This window comes from Rhinopithecus roxellana, chromosome 2 (genome assembly GCF_007565055.1).
Source record: "Rhinopithecus roxellana isolate Shanxi Qingling chromosome 2, ASM756505v1, whole genome shotgun sequence".
Taxonomy (NCBI): Eukaryota; Metazoa; Chordata; class Mammalia; order Primates; family Cercopithecidae; genus Rhinopithecus; species Rhinopithecus roxellana.
Window position 1 is genome coordinate 190,949,050 of NC_044550.1, and position 14,965 is coordinate 190,964,014.

The window sequence follows — 14,965 nt, forward strand, 5'->3', positions numbered from 1 at the left end:
AATATCCAAATACCAACATTATGCAGTGAGAATTTAAAACCATCTGCAAACATACATTTTAACTTGGTTCTTCAAACATAGTTATATAAATTACATTTTTTTTTCAGGAAATACAGTGGCCACTGATATGTTATCTGAACACCCCTTGCTATCTGAGCCATCATCTGTGAGTTTCTATAATTGGATGTCAAATGCTGTGGGTAATCGAGGAAGTGTGGTACAAGAATCTCCTGTTACAAAATCAGGACACAATAGTCTTCCCACAGGTATTGTGTTATCACATTATTTTGCTTAACTGTCTAAGGGGAATGTATACCAAAATCTTATTTTTCAGAAGATGGGTTAACAATCTCAAACAAGTACTGCTTGGTTGAAATTGGTCCATTTATATTTATAAATGTCTTTGATAACATTGTAATTGAGAGAGTAGTAAGCAGTCACTCAGTGTTCTTGTTGAAAGGCAAATATGTCAAATATGAGATTGTATATAAAGAGTTTAAAGCTTCCTTTTAATATGACTGGTTTAAGTGGTAAATGAGAAAATGCAAAGTATAATTACAACATTATATACTTGACATTACAGAAGATAGCTTTAGTTTATCTAGATCCCTTTGAGACATTATAACTATCATTCTTAACTTTTAGTTACTTAACAAATATTTAATTAAATCTAAAAGAGTATGTATATGTAAGGATAGATAAGGATGACGTGTTCTGAAGAGTTAATTTCATTTTTCACTAATAAATCGTGTCTGTAAAATAACCTAAAGGTATGCATTATTTATTTTTTCTTTTTAATTTAAACAGTCTTGAAATGGTACTGCTCTACAGGCTTCAAAAGTTTACCCTGCTGTATGCTTTTATGTGTTTCTGTTTTCCAATAATTTACATTTTATTCTTAAAAATTTATTCCATTAGGTGTTGCACCCAATCTTCCTACAATACCCTCAGCCTCAGATTTCAACACTGTCTTGTCTAGTGACCAAAATACTTTGGATGGGACACATTCTCAGCATAGCACCAGTCAGGATGATGTGGCAGGTGTAGAAGAAGCAAACCAAGGGTTTCCTGCTGTTCAGCTTGCTGATGCACAGGTGAGCCAGCCTGTTTTTTTTCTAATTATAATAATACCTCCTTAGTCATTACTTAGCAACTGGAACCATCCAGTAGTATGCACCTTGGAATTCTAGTGAGGATATTCCGTACCTGTCTTCCTACAGCCTTCATGCAAAATGGGAGGAGCCTTTAAAAAGTACATGGCTTAATTATAAATGCAAATTAAGTATCTATATGTAATCATTAAATAGAAGAGTCTCATATAGTAACCTTTTTGTTATTTGTAACAAATTGGCTAAGCAACATGAATAGATAATCATACCCTTTGGTTTTTAGTGCTATCTTAAGACTTTATTGCGCGAGCAGTGGGGAAGCATTGATGATTTTAGAGCAGAGGAATAAAGTAACGAAAACTATAGATACAGAAATATTATGTGAGTAGCAAATGTATTAAATTGATTGAAATAGAGAAACTAGTGTTGAAAAGATGAATTATTGAAATAGTTCACCCAGTGGTAATGAGACTCTAGGCTTAGATGTTTATGGCTTTGAAAAGGTAAATGAGGATATGGTGAAGGTCTTATTTAACTGATTAAATATGGAGAATAAAGAGTGAAATCCTTTAAAACATACTCTTTGGTTTGAGCGGCTAGCAGGCAAGTGTGAGAGTGGGACGTGGGTCAGAGGAGGCATCGTTTTTTCAGGATAAAGGTGTCTTGAGCATATTTACATACAGCTGTCCCTCAGTATCCAAGGGATTGGTTTCAGGACCAACCCCCTACCCACCCTCTGATCCGCCACCTAGGATACCAAAATCTGTGTTGTGCCCAAGTCCCTTATATAGAATGGCAGATATTTGCATACAACATACATACATCCTTCCATATACTTTAAATGTTCTCTAGATTACTTATAATACCTAATGCAATGTAAATACTACGTCAATAATTGTTATACTGTATTGGGTTTTTATTTGTATTTTTAAATTGGTACATTGTTATATTTTATTGGTTTTTACTTCCTAATATTTTCAATCTGTGGTTGGTTGAATCCTTGGATGGAGAACCCTTGGATATGGAGGGCCAACTGTACTTGAGAAATTAGGAAGCTCATGATCAAAAACAAAGGAAAGAAGGATTAGCAGATGGAGCAAAATTAGTAGAAAAATGAGAAGTATTGGAATTTAGAGTCAATTAAAGAGAGAGCTATCTTCCCAAGCACACACAACAAAATGAGGTGACCTAGGACAATTGGAAATATAGGCTTGGCTCTCATTGTGTAAATGGCACTTGTCCATGTAGATAGGGTTTTTTTTAAGCTTCAGGAAAAGATCACTAAGGTAGAATGTGTAGTGAAAGAGGAGGCTGAGAAAAGCATTGGATAGCACCTATATATTAGGATGTAGGAGGGGGAAAAGGAACCATGTGGCAGAGGATGAGTAGTCAGAGTGATTGTAGTGCTGTAGCATTGAACACATGTAGTTCTTTCCATTCAGGTTAGTGCTTAGTGTCTGAAATCCAGTTAACTAGAGATTTAACCAGAATAATGTATTTCCATAAGCATGTGTGATACTTAAAATGTAAAGGAAGTTCTCTGAAGATAAATGTTAAATGACTGTTACAACCAGGTGCTTCCATTTAAAAATAGGCCAGATATTCATAACATTTATAATGTTTTTATATTAACACAGGAAGTTGAAAATTTTATGAACCTTGTAAGTTTTTTTTTTTTTTTGTAAATGGAAACACAATAGAAATTCATACCTGTTTTAAAAGCAAGACGTAGAATGATTTAACTAATTCATAATTTTATTTTCCTTGTACTTTCAGACACTCAGGTAGGATCAAGGAATCTGTGTCCTTATTTATTATTAATTTGAAGATGAGTGGCCTATAATAGGTACTAAAAATATTAAATTTTAAGTAAAGTTAGAGTCAATTATACGAGACCATTTTTTGCTTCACACTATGATACTAATATGTACTGAGGTAGGGTAAGAAAAAAAGCTGCATTTTTCTATATGTAATTTCTACAGTAAATGATAAGCTATAATTTGAGCTAATATGAATGTTAATGTCTTTTAGGTTGTTTTCAAGCCTCTTCTGAGTCATACAGGGATCCAGTCACAGGATACAATGCCACTCTGCTACCGAATGTACTTTGGAGAACACCTTTCATTTTCAGGGACTTTGGACTGCCTCAGAGCAGATATTGTGGATTCTGACACAGCCAAAGAGAGAAAAGGCAAAAGAGCGAGAAGGTGTCTTTTGCATTTTTGTGTATAATTTTGTGCAAGAATTATAATACGTTTGCTTTTTAACATTACTTTCTTGTAATCCAAATGAGAAAGTAATTTTAATATGCTTATGAGAAGATAATTACCTTTTAGTAAAAGTAGTGGCCACATTTCCTTATTAATAACTAGTTGCATTTATCAACAGATTATGAGGCCTATTTTTAGGCATATTTTTGAACCATGTTAGCACATAGATGAGGGTCATATATATTGATATATGCACTTACCCTTTATTTACTTGGCTTTTGTAATAGTGGAATTTTTACGATCTTGAAGGTTCTGAGTTGACTCATGTCAGGTAGTATTTTTGTGTCAGAAACAAGTCATATCGAGAGTCTAGCCCTCAGAAACAAATAGAAATGTAGCATAGTGAAAGTTAAGAACCGTCTTTTGCTGTTATTTTATATTACTATGGATGGTTCTTCAGTTTCTTTAGTGTTTACATAGGAAATAATATACCACTAACAGGATTTGAGTAATATTTTGGGTACTTGGAATTTTACTTTGAGGTGGGCCTTAAATGGATAGAAATAGTAGAATATGGAGATAAATGGCATTCATGACAAGAGGTGTCTGTAGTATTGTTTCTTTCATCCTTTTTGTGTTTTTGCAAGGTGGTAAATTAAAGTACTTGTGCCTGATATATAGCTAAGTAAAATATATTTTTCATTTGAAATATTTCTATTTAAATTTTAAATAATTTAACAAAAGTTCTTGCTTTTCACAATAGTCTTGTACCATAACAATGACTGTACAAGCTGAAACTGCAAAGCAATTTTAATAATCGGTGGAAAAAATTACTTTTGTGACCTTGACAGTATTTGTCAGAACATCAAAAATGTTCTTACTGTTTATTATAAATGTATAGGAAAATGAAAAATAAAAGTAAAACTAATATTTAGTACATTGGAATTTAAAATGTTAGAAACACTGACAATTAAACTTATTTATTTGTAAAAACTTATCAAAGGGTAGTTTGAAAGGTCCAGTCCTTCTTATGATATAACATACAATACAAAACAAGCAGCTTTTGTGTGCCTTGGCAAAATGTTGAACTCCTTTGTATGTATGGATCAGTTTTCAACATTTTATGCTTTACACTTTCAATGTCATGAAATAATCTTTGATTCTCTTTACTATGAAGTTTTTTGTCGCCATCACTTCCTCTGGGATATCTTCATCCTTTCTGTCATGGCCACTTTCCTCTTTATGTCAATAATTTTGCCTCCACTGAGTTTTTCTGGGTATCAACACTTCCATGGTCGGCTGTTTCTTCCATAACACCATTCAATTGATTTTCCCTACCAGTATCTTCATTTTTAGTTTCTTTGCTGCATCTTCATTTTTGTTGTCCAGTTCCCTCATTTGATTATTCATTTTTGTAAAATGTTATGGGGATTTATTACAGAGAGAGAGACAAGGGGGCAACACAAGTAACTACATACTATACTTTGTGTGCATGAACTGAACAACAGGTATGCTTCAGCTAGTCACTATCACTGACACATCTTGAAGTGATGTGATTAGTCAGTGATCACAATGCACATCTGTTGTTTTGTACTGACTTGTGGGCTGAAGAGCTAGCCATAAATTTGTACTTTATGCAGTTTTCACAGTAAGTCTTAGTTACGAATTTGTATCACGTTATTGGGAGACTTGTTATTTAAGTAAAGCACAGTAACTGAAATTTTAAAGTATTGGAACCATCAAATCCAGACCCCAAACATTAATACCTACACATACTGTCTATTTAGGGTTAAAATATCTGAGCTAAACTTGTATTTCTATTTGCAAGAGCCAGCTTTCATAGAAATATATCAATTTATATATAAATATGTTTATATATATATACATACAGTATATAAGTTTCATATATATAACTAGGTTATATATAATTCGATTGTATATAGTTTATACGTAATAGGTTGTATATAGAGATATAGATTATATAAATAAAATTATAGCTATAGCCTATGTATTGGCCTCGTAAATCCCATATAATACTGCCACAGACCAGATCTTCATTTGAGCACACAAGTCTTTTGAGTGAGAGCTTCTTTGAGTGATTTTGTGAACTTCATTGCCTTTGGTCTAGCTGAACTTGACATTCCTTTTAATTTTTCTGCTACCATGCCAGCTCCAAATGCTCCACATTCTTACAATTAACTTATGATTAATTTTTATTTCTCAGATCTCCTGTAATTCTATCTTAAGCTCTTATTTATTTGGAGACCTTCACCACAATATACTTTTCCCAGCCATTAATTTCAGTATTGTCTGGGTTTTTTGTTTGTTTTCGTAGCAGATTGTTCATTCTGCTAACTGTTGCATATTAGTTTGGGGTTACAGTTTCTTGTATGGATATGTATAACTCTTCTACTACTTTGTAAAGCCAGGGCAGTTATTAAATATTTAGCATAGAATCTGGCATGTCGTAAGTCCTCGTAAGTAATAGTTTATTTGTCTCTTTGCTGTCTCTAGTAAAAGTAGCTGCACGTATCGGGGACCTATGTTTTACAATTTTAATTGTAACTTTGGCTCTGCAGTGCCCATGTCAGGCTTTTACTTGTCAGGCAAATTATTATTATGGTATAGCCATTTTCTTTTTCTCTTTTATTTGAATCTCCCCTCTTTTAAGATTTTCTTACTACTCTTACATGTTTTAGATTCTTGTTTTTGCAATTGTGGATTATTTTCTCTCTTCTATCTGTTCTAATTCTCAAAATCAAGTTTTTCCTTCTCTGACCATATGCTTACTTGGCATTGATTGTACACTTCCTGTAAGTTTGTGCATTTATATGAATTACACTACAATGAGGCATTTTTCTTATTAATTAATACTAGTATTCATTAAGGAATTACTGCTCTGTAGTTATAAATTCTTTAAGTTAAATGCAGAATATCAAAGCAGCATCTGATTTTTTTCTTTTTGTTACAGAAAAAACTCCCATATCTGCACATTCATAGTGTGCATGGAAGAAGAGGGAAAAAATACCATTTTACAGTTTTGTTTCTGGATTTATTGTTATTATTGGTAGTTGGTTTATAGAAATTTGAGACATTTTTGACTTTCTATATTAAAATTTACTATAATAGTCTTACATGAAAATCTTTAGATAAGCAGGAGGATTTGCCAATATAATTTTTATATCAGATTTTAAGGTTTTGTGTGTGTGTGTATTTCTAATTTTTGTTTCAATTGCTTTTCCTCTCTGCTTTCAACTTAGCATGAGGGTTTCCTATCTAATATCAACTAAAATTATGTTACATATGAATAAATTAGATACATGATTATAGAAGGTGAAGGGATGGTTAAGTGAGGTATCCTAATTGATCTATAATTAATTCTAAATTCCAATACTCTATGGCAGTACCATCAAATGACAACAAAAGTTGTTTCATCACTTCAGAGAAATCATTTCTTGACATAAGAAGACTGATTTTGACTTGTTAGTTTTAGAATAAGATTAAGTAGGAAGACTTAAGGCCCACCTTCGAACTATAAAAAGCCTGGCCTAGTGAAAAAGCAGATTTTACTGGTTTGCTTGCTTAAAATTATTTAAGACTCATATTTTACCTTGGAGATGATTTTGCTTATAAATCAATAAAGATGTATGTTTCTGGAAAAATTGAAGAAAAACCTTGTCCTTTTTTTTATTTCACATTTTTAGGCAAGGCCATGTGAATCTTCCTCCACTTGAGTTCAAACCGGCATTAATGTTGGGAACCTTTAGCATCAGTGCTGTTGTAATGGAAAAGTCTGTGTGCACCCCTCAGAACTCTACCAGTGCCCTTTCTTTTCATGATCTCAGCAAGCGGTATTATAACACCTTTCACTGCAACTTTACTATTTCCTGTCAGTCAATAAGCCAGCATGTAGATATGGCTTTGGTTCGTCTTATTCATCAGTTTAGCACAATGATAGATGACATCAAAGCAACACAGACTGATATTAAACTTAGCAGATATACAGCCGGATCTGCTTCCCCAACACCTACCTTCAAAACCAGAAAACATCGGGACTTTCGTTCATCTGACTTTAGCCGCAGTTCTAGAGGAAGTCTTAATGGTGGCAATAGAGTAAATAATGCAAAGAACAAACGGACCAACAATGAGAATAACAAAAAGGAATCTCGAAACAAGAATTCATTAGGAAGATCTGAAAGAAGAACATCAAAAGTGTCTAGGAAAGGTTCAAAAGATGTGGTGGATCACATGACTATTCATATGGATGACTCTGATTCAATTACAGTGTCAGAACAAAGTGAGCCTTCAGCTGAGTGCTGGCAGAATATGTATAAATTGCTTAACTTCTATTCACTTATCTCTGATCCAACAGGAATATTGGAAAAGTCTTCAGAAACATTTGGACCAGCAGGTAACAGACATTTTTATGTTTTAAAAATTTCTGTTTAGAATAACAATAATACCAAAGAAGCAGAAGACTTTTCATCATGTTTTCTTAATGTTGTAAGTGGATAATTGAAATGGAGAGAAATTGTCTGTCAACAGGCAATAAAATAGTAATGAAATTCAGATATCCTGCCACCATACTTCCCTTCCTTTTAAACTCTTACATGGTATGTTCTTAAAGGGATTTAGACAGACCTGATTTAAAATATCTGGCTCTATTATTCACTTTCAGTAGGAACTTGGAAAAATGTTGAAGAAATTTTTAATCATTTTGTTGGGGAATAAGAGAAAGAGGACTGGTTGGGAGTGTGAAGGAAAGAAAGGAAAGACAATGTTTGGAATGTTCTTCCATTTTTCAGTTTTCCTATCTAAAATTGTATATTTTCATTTACTTATAAAGGAGTTCGGAGCCCTACAGAGCCAACATGTAAAGTTGTGTTTGAGAATGAACAAGACAACAGCAGTTTGACTAAGACGCAGAGGAAACGTAGCTTGGTAACTTCTGAACCTCAGCATGTTACTCTAATAGTGTTTGGGATTGGCATGGTGAACCGCACACACCTAGAGGCAGATATTGGTGGATTAACAATGGAATCAGAACTGAAGAGGATCCATGGCAGTTTTACTCTTAAGGAAAAAATGAAAGGTATGAATGATTTTTCTAATAAAGTGCTATGTATACATAATAATTAGTGCTACTTTTCTGAAGGAAACCACTGTCATGCCTCCAAAATTCCTACTTAGCAATTTTTTTTTCCCAGAAAAATTGGACTTCCCAAATTCTGAGATACCAAGAACTTTGTTGTAATTGAGTATCAGTGAATTGAGGCAGCTTTGATGTCTAAATATTTTAGCGCATAAATATTGAACCAATATACCTATACTCAGTGACATTTATTCTTTATCTTTTAATATCAACTACTAAGACGTCTCTAAAGGCAGAAAATTTTACCAAAATAATGAAATTTATGAAAAATTTGCTTTTGTTACTACCATAGAAATCTTATAATCTAATACTAAATATCTCTATAAAAAGAAATCCCTTTAGTTGATACAACATTTCATAGATTAGTGAAAACATACCATTTATCTTGAGAATGATTACACAAGGTGTGATGTTTTATCAAATCCAGGAGCCCATCAGTTTTAAGATGCACTATTATTTTATGTATCACAAAGAAAATGCCACTGCCAGATATGGTCAGATGCCATTGATTATAAACTGCATTCCACTTTCAGAGATGCTAAAATAAAAAAGCAAATGTTTCTTAGACTTGGTGGATACAGCAATACAGTTGGAGGTATTCTTTTGGCAGCAATGATTATATAAAACCAGTGTGGTTTTTTTTTTTCTGGTTGTGAAAATAACCTGACAGATTATATTACATGAGAAAAGGAAGTTATCAATCACCATGTGTTTTTATTGTTAACTTTATGATTGAGAAATTTGTAAGGTCAAATCAAAATTTCCTTTGAACCTACATTTTGTTACATATCCTTTTTTACCTGTTTTGTTTTGTACCCTGAACATTTATTATTTACTCAAAAACTAATTTTAAATTTGAGGATTATGTACTTGGGTGAACATGGTGAACCATACACACGGTTCTCTGAAAAAATTAGATGGACTGACTGTAAAGAAAATTCTGTGCAGAAATTAGATGGACTGACCGCAAATTGCTGAGAGAAATAATAACACACCAGCCTTCCTTGGAAATATCACAAAGGATATAAACAATACACAAACATTCAGATGTCTAAGTTGATTAAAAAAAAAAAATGTCAGTTTTTTCACGTGTTTAGCTAAAGTTAAGAATGGCCATACTCATTTTTGGTGAGAATTAGAGAAACGGACATTTTTATTCACTTTTAAATTGATATAAATAGGTTTAACCTTCCTGAAGGTTAATTTAATAGCTTTTATCAGTAGCCAATTTATCTTTTGACTCAGCAATTAGAGGTCTGCTAACCTAGGTAGAAGAAATGATCACAATTGTGTGAAAAGTTATCTGTACAAAGAAGCAGCCAAGTGTCTGGCATTAAAGAATTGGTTATTTTTATAAACAAACATATGCCAGTTTACAATTTACCCATTAAAATTATACTGCAGAATTTATTAATACGAACAATAATGCTAAGTGAAAAAAGTAGGCAAAATTGTTTATGTGATTTCATTTTTTAAGTAATTAAAATATTTAAACCCTCTATTAAAATCACAGGAATTATATGGACCAAGAGTGCTGGTTTATGTGGTTTCTTTTTCCTATTTTTTAAAATTTTCCAACTTTTCTGCAGTAAGTATTATTTCTGAGATTTAAAATGCCATTAGGCTATGTCATGCCAGTAGACTAATGCAGGAATAGCATATCGAAGTGTATACTGTGCATTATTGCAATTTTGACATTTAATATGTATGTATGTATGAAATGCGGAGAAATAAAAAACTAAGGAAATTTTTTAAAAAGTAGCTCTGAAATGGTTGAACCAAATATACCATAACTTTAAAATTATCTTTCGCTACTGAATATATTATGAATAAAATGTAATTTTAATATGAAATTCAGGTATCTTATATCTAGAATTCAAATAAATATTTTTTTCTCATATTTAAGATGTTTTACATCAAAAGATGACTGAGACTTGTGCTACTGCTCATATTGGTGGGGTTAATATTGTGCTCCTTGAAGGGATTACACCAAATATACAGTAAGTATGTCAGTTTTTATTTTCTTACACTTACAGTTTTAGACAAAACTTGAAATTCTTTGGATAAACATGCTGAATTTTGAGGTTTGTATATACAGTCTCAGTTCCCAGATACTAAGAATTCTGTCATTGAGAATATCACCAAATAAAATATTTTAGAAAAATACTTTTTGTCTTCCTAAAATTGGTCGTATATACCTTCATTCCTAACTTCCATTCAGCAGAGCAGTTTCATTTTAACTATAAAACAACCTTTGATAATTTAGGTCAGATTTTCAGAATTTGCTGTTTCTTAATATTATGGCTAGCTAATGTTGTGCTACTGTTATCCTGTAACACATCCAACATGACTAATAGAGGATTTGGTTCAGCGTTATAAAAATTAAGTATTAGTCCTAGATTGACTAAGAAGTATGATATGTTACAGCTCTAATAATATTTTTAAAATCTGAATAATGTGCTAGCTACCTTGGGGAATATTTCCTGAAATGGATGTTTATTAATAGGCCATAGCTTTCTCCAGTGAGTTTTGGCCAAAATCAGCAGCCTCAGACAGGGCCCATTCTCAAGACTTCCTGGAGACTGTCTCAGGTTTGGTTTGGATCTATAAGTATAGAACCAAAGACTATATATTTCATAATAGCTGCCTACTATCCAGATTACATTTCCTGAGAAGTCTTTTCAAGAAAGGCAGGAAATTCTGGTGGTTGTGAGAGATGAGATCTTTTTTTGTTCATTCAATATAGGAGAAGGGCTTATTATTATGTATTAATTACAATATTATTAAGTGCCTACTGTGGGCCAGGAGCCTCACCTATATTATTTTATTTAATCCTCACTGCAATTTTGGGAACCAGGGTGGTTTTATCCACCTTTACAGAACAATAGATTGAGGTACAGAAAGATCAACATAGTGCCTAAAATACTTAATACAGTCATTAAGAAGAGATGCCTGAATCTATACTCTCCACCTTATGATCCTTCTACTGAAAGTCATAGACCATGGATTCCATGATTCTTTCATTTACTCTAAATTTGAATTACCATGGGTACGCTACCTTCAGAAAGTAAACTAAATTTCTTTAGGTGTCCCATGAGTTTTATTTACTCTATCCTCCTGGATCTCTTCTCTTCATTATTTATTATCTCTAAAGAGAAGGACATCCAATAGTCTTTAACCTTGTAAAACATAATGTTTATAAAACAGATTTTTGATAAAATATTATATTGCTGATATTTCTTGCTCTTTTTTTCCCCAAGTAAAGATCCCTTAACTGTTTTATTTGAAAAATAAAAGTTATTTATTAGTTACTGCCAAGCTTGTAGTGCATTCTTTAGTATTTCATTTTCAGTTGCAATGAAAAGGACATGGAATAGAAAAAAATAGTTCAAATGGTACTTTAATGGAACATTTTTAGAGTGGGAAATTAGGAAAGCTTTCCAGACGATTGGTCATATTGTAACTAATTTGTGCATGAATGTTTATTTGCCTCCTTTTTGTTTTCCTGCTTTCTCTTGACTCTTCTGTAGACTGGAGGATTTTCCTACATCTCCTACAAGTACAGCCAAACAAGAGTTTCTGTATGTCATATTATTCTTTTTCATGGCTTTGTGATTACTGTAGTATTGAATAGTTTTTAAAATATTTAAATTGTTTTCATGGCTGTGAATTATTTAGTTATTGTTTTGTAGCTGTAATATAGACCCTTTTATATACTAGATTAAAGTTTACTGGTAATCAAAGAAAACACAGGTAAGGGCTGCTTTTTTGGTAATTCATACCTTGTCTGTTGTTGACAAGTTGTAACACTGTAGCTGTGTGTTGCTTGTGCCTTTTCAGATATGTTACTGTTAAAATTTCTATGATCAAAGTACTTAATTTTTGATATAATGGAAGCTTAAAAAATTCACTTTGCAAGAAAGAGTTTTCACTAATTGTAGAAATAATTATTAAAACACTAATAATAAAACATCTGTACATCTCAACCTTATAATTCTGTATTTAAGATGGGGAGAGTTGACTGCTCTGTTAATAGATTTTAATGGCCTTTACTATATGTAAATGTGTGTTTAATTTCATTCAATAGATGAATGCTATTTACATCTAGAGAGTCATTTGCATGTCAGCACCATCTGGGTGTGTTCTGGCTTATGTTGAAACTGAACTTGAAATACTGGTGTTAAACAATGGTTTTAATTATTATACTGTTAGAAATGATTCAAAATTCAGTAAGCAGTCAGCATTCCAGAGCCTACCTTCATGCTGACTAGGCCAATTACATAAACTACCGCCTCCACCCTCTGGTGATCGTCTCCGAGAAATAGTGTCTCGTGGAAGAAAAAAGTATACCTCTCTAGTAATTGGTTTTGGATTTTATATAATACCTAGATTTTACTGTTTATAAATAATCAAGACCTCTGATAAAGCTACTGTTAGGCTTTTCAAGGTTTATCCTAATAAAAGTTCAATGTGATGAACTGGTTCTTCATATCCTTGAGACTATAAATAATTGGCAAATTTTCTGCAGCCCAGCAGAGATTAATGTATGTAAACTGTCCTGTAATTAATATGAAGTAATGTATTTTGTGTATTTTGCCAAATTTAGTGATTGTCAAGAATCATTTGCCCATTTGAAGGATCACATTTATATTAGAAGTTATTGGAGCCGAGCTGGGAGGATTGCTTGAGGCCAGGAGTTTGAGACCAGCCTGAGCAACATAATGAGACCCTGTCTCTACAAAACATTTAAAAACAAATTAGCTGGGCATGGTGGCACGTCTCTGTAGTCCCAGCCACTTGGGAGACTGAGGCGGGAGGATCACTGGAGCCCAAGAGGTCCAGGCTGTGGTGAGCTATGATAGTGTCATTGCACTCCAGCCTGGGCAACAATGAGACCCCATCTTTAAAAAACAAATATGTATGTAAGGGTGTGTGTATGTGTCAAAGACGACTTCATTATGGCTTCTACATAAATGTCCTATCATATCCTATCTGTGGAATTCCACCGTTGTAGTGGTAGAAGTCATTCTTTTGCTTTACTTCTTTCTGCTCTTTCATTTCACAAATATTTGGCAAGTGTCTGTTATCTTCTAGGAACTGTTCTAGGCATTGGAAAGAGCAAAAGAAATCAAGAAAGATAATATCTTAGCTTTATGTCGGTACTAGTAATTAAAGGATACCAATTCTTAACGAAAAGTAATAGCCTTGCTCATTATGAATCAAACTTTTATCATTTGTTTACCACTCATCGAAAATGAAAAGCAGAAAATACAAGTTACACTTCCTCCTTTCTATCAATTTCTTGTAACATAGTGGATGATTGTTATTCTAATTTCTTTGACTCCCTAATTAGATTTTAGGAAGTATAGTGAATATTGTTTTTCTTTTCATATTCAGTGTCTGTATAATGGTTGTACAGATCTCTAAAATAAGGTGGAGAACAAAAGAGTTCTGAATGGGGGTAAAATAAAAAGTGGAATGTTGTGTGTCTATGTGTGTAATAGATCTTGTTCATGTTTTGACTTACATGTGAGCATATACTTATTTTCTTCTATAGATTCTTCCTATTAAAGAAATCAAACACTATTCAGTGCAAATAGTATAAAATATATTAATGTTTTTAGATAACATTGTTTCTTCGATGTATAATTTAAATACATGAAAATTTTTAAGTCGTTTTAGTTCATTCAGTTATGAGGGGGCTTCACAAACTGTGGAAAATGGAATTAAAGCATATAAACTTTATTTCCCAACATAAGCTCCATCAAGTTCAAGACACTTTTCTAATCAATGATACCAGCCATTTATTCCATCGCTAATGAACAGAGGGTCCCATGACAGTGCAGTCTTTTTTACGTTAACTGAAGAGAAATGGGTACCCTTTAAATTTTTTTTTTTTTTGAAATTAGGAAACAAAAAAAAGTCAGAAGGAGCCAAATTAAGATGTAAAATGGATGCCTACTGATTTCCCATCAAAACTCTTAAACAGAATTGCTCTTGTTTGACAAGAGGAATGAGCAAGAGCATTGTTGAGGCGGAGGACTGGTAAAGCTTTCCCAAGCATTTTTCTAGTAAAGCTATGGCTACCTTTCTCAAAACACTCTTATAATAAGCAGATGTTGTCATTCTTTGGCCCTCCAGAAAGTCAACGAGCAAAATGCTTTGAGCATCTCAAAAAACTGTTGCCATGACCTTTGCTTTTGACTGGTCCACTTTTATCTGCCACCCACGCTGGAGTGCAGTGGTGCAATCTCAGCTCACTGCAATCTCGGTTTCCTGGGTTCAAGCAGTCCTCCCACCTCAGCCTCCCAAGTAGCAGGGACTAAAGGTATGTGCAACTTACACCCAGCTAATTTTTGTATTTTTTCTAGAGATGGGGTTTTGGCATGTTGCCCAGGCTGATCTCAAACTCCTGAGCTCAAGGGATCTGCTCACCTCACTTTCTCAAAGTGTTGAGATTACAGGTGTGAGCCACCATGCCCAGCCATGACTGG

At 33.2% G+C, this 14,965-nt stretch overlaps 1 protein-coding gene across 8 annotated transcripts in view; it reads left to right on the forward strand.

Annotated features, from left to right (window-relative positions):
* Positions 1-14,965, forward strand: part of KIAA1109 (KIAA1109 ortholog) — a 225,219-nt gene that overhangs the window by 119,564 nt on the left and 90,690 nt on the right. For 7 of the 8 annotated variants that reach the window (XM_030925315.1, XM_030925337.1, XM_030925343.1 and 4 more), the window contains exons 44-50: positions 108-266; positions 919-1,094; positions 3,141-3,316; positions 7,024-7,730; positions 8,166-8,411; positions 10,378-10,471; positions 12,002-12,052. In XM_030925315.1, the coding sequence (XP_030781175.1) occupies positions 108-266; positions 919-1,094; positions 3,141-3,316; positions 7,024-7,730; positions 8,166-8,411; positions 10,378-10,471; positions 12,002-12,052 (1,609 nt within the window). The remainder of the gene's footprint in view (positions 1-107; positions 267-918; positions 1,095-3,140; positions 3,317-7,023; positions 7,731-8,165; positions 8,412-10,377; positions 10,472-12,001; positions 12,053-14,965) is intronic. The other variant, XM_030925333.1, reaches the window with a different exon arrangement.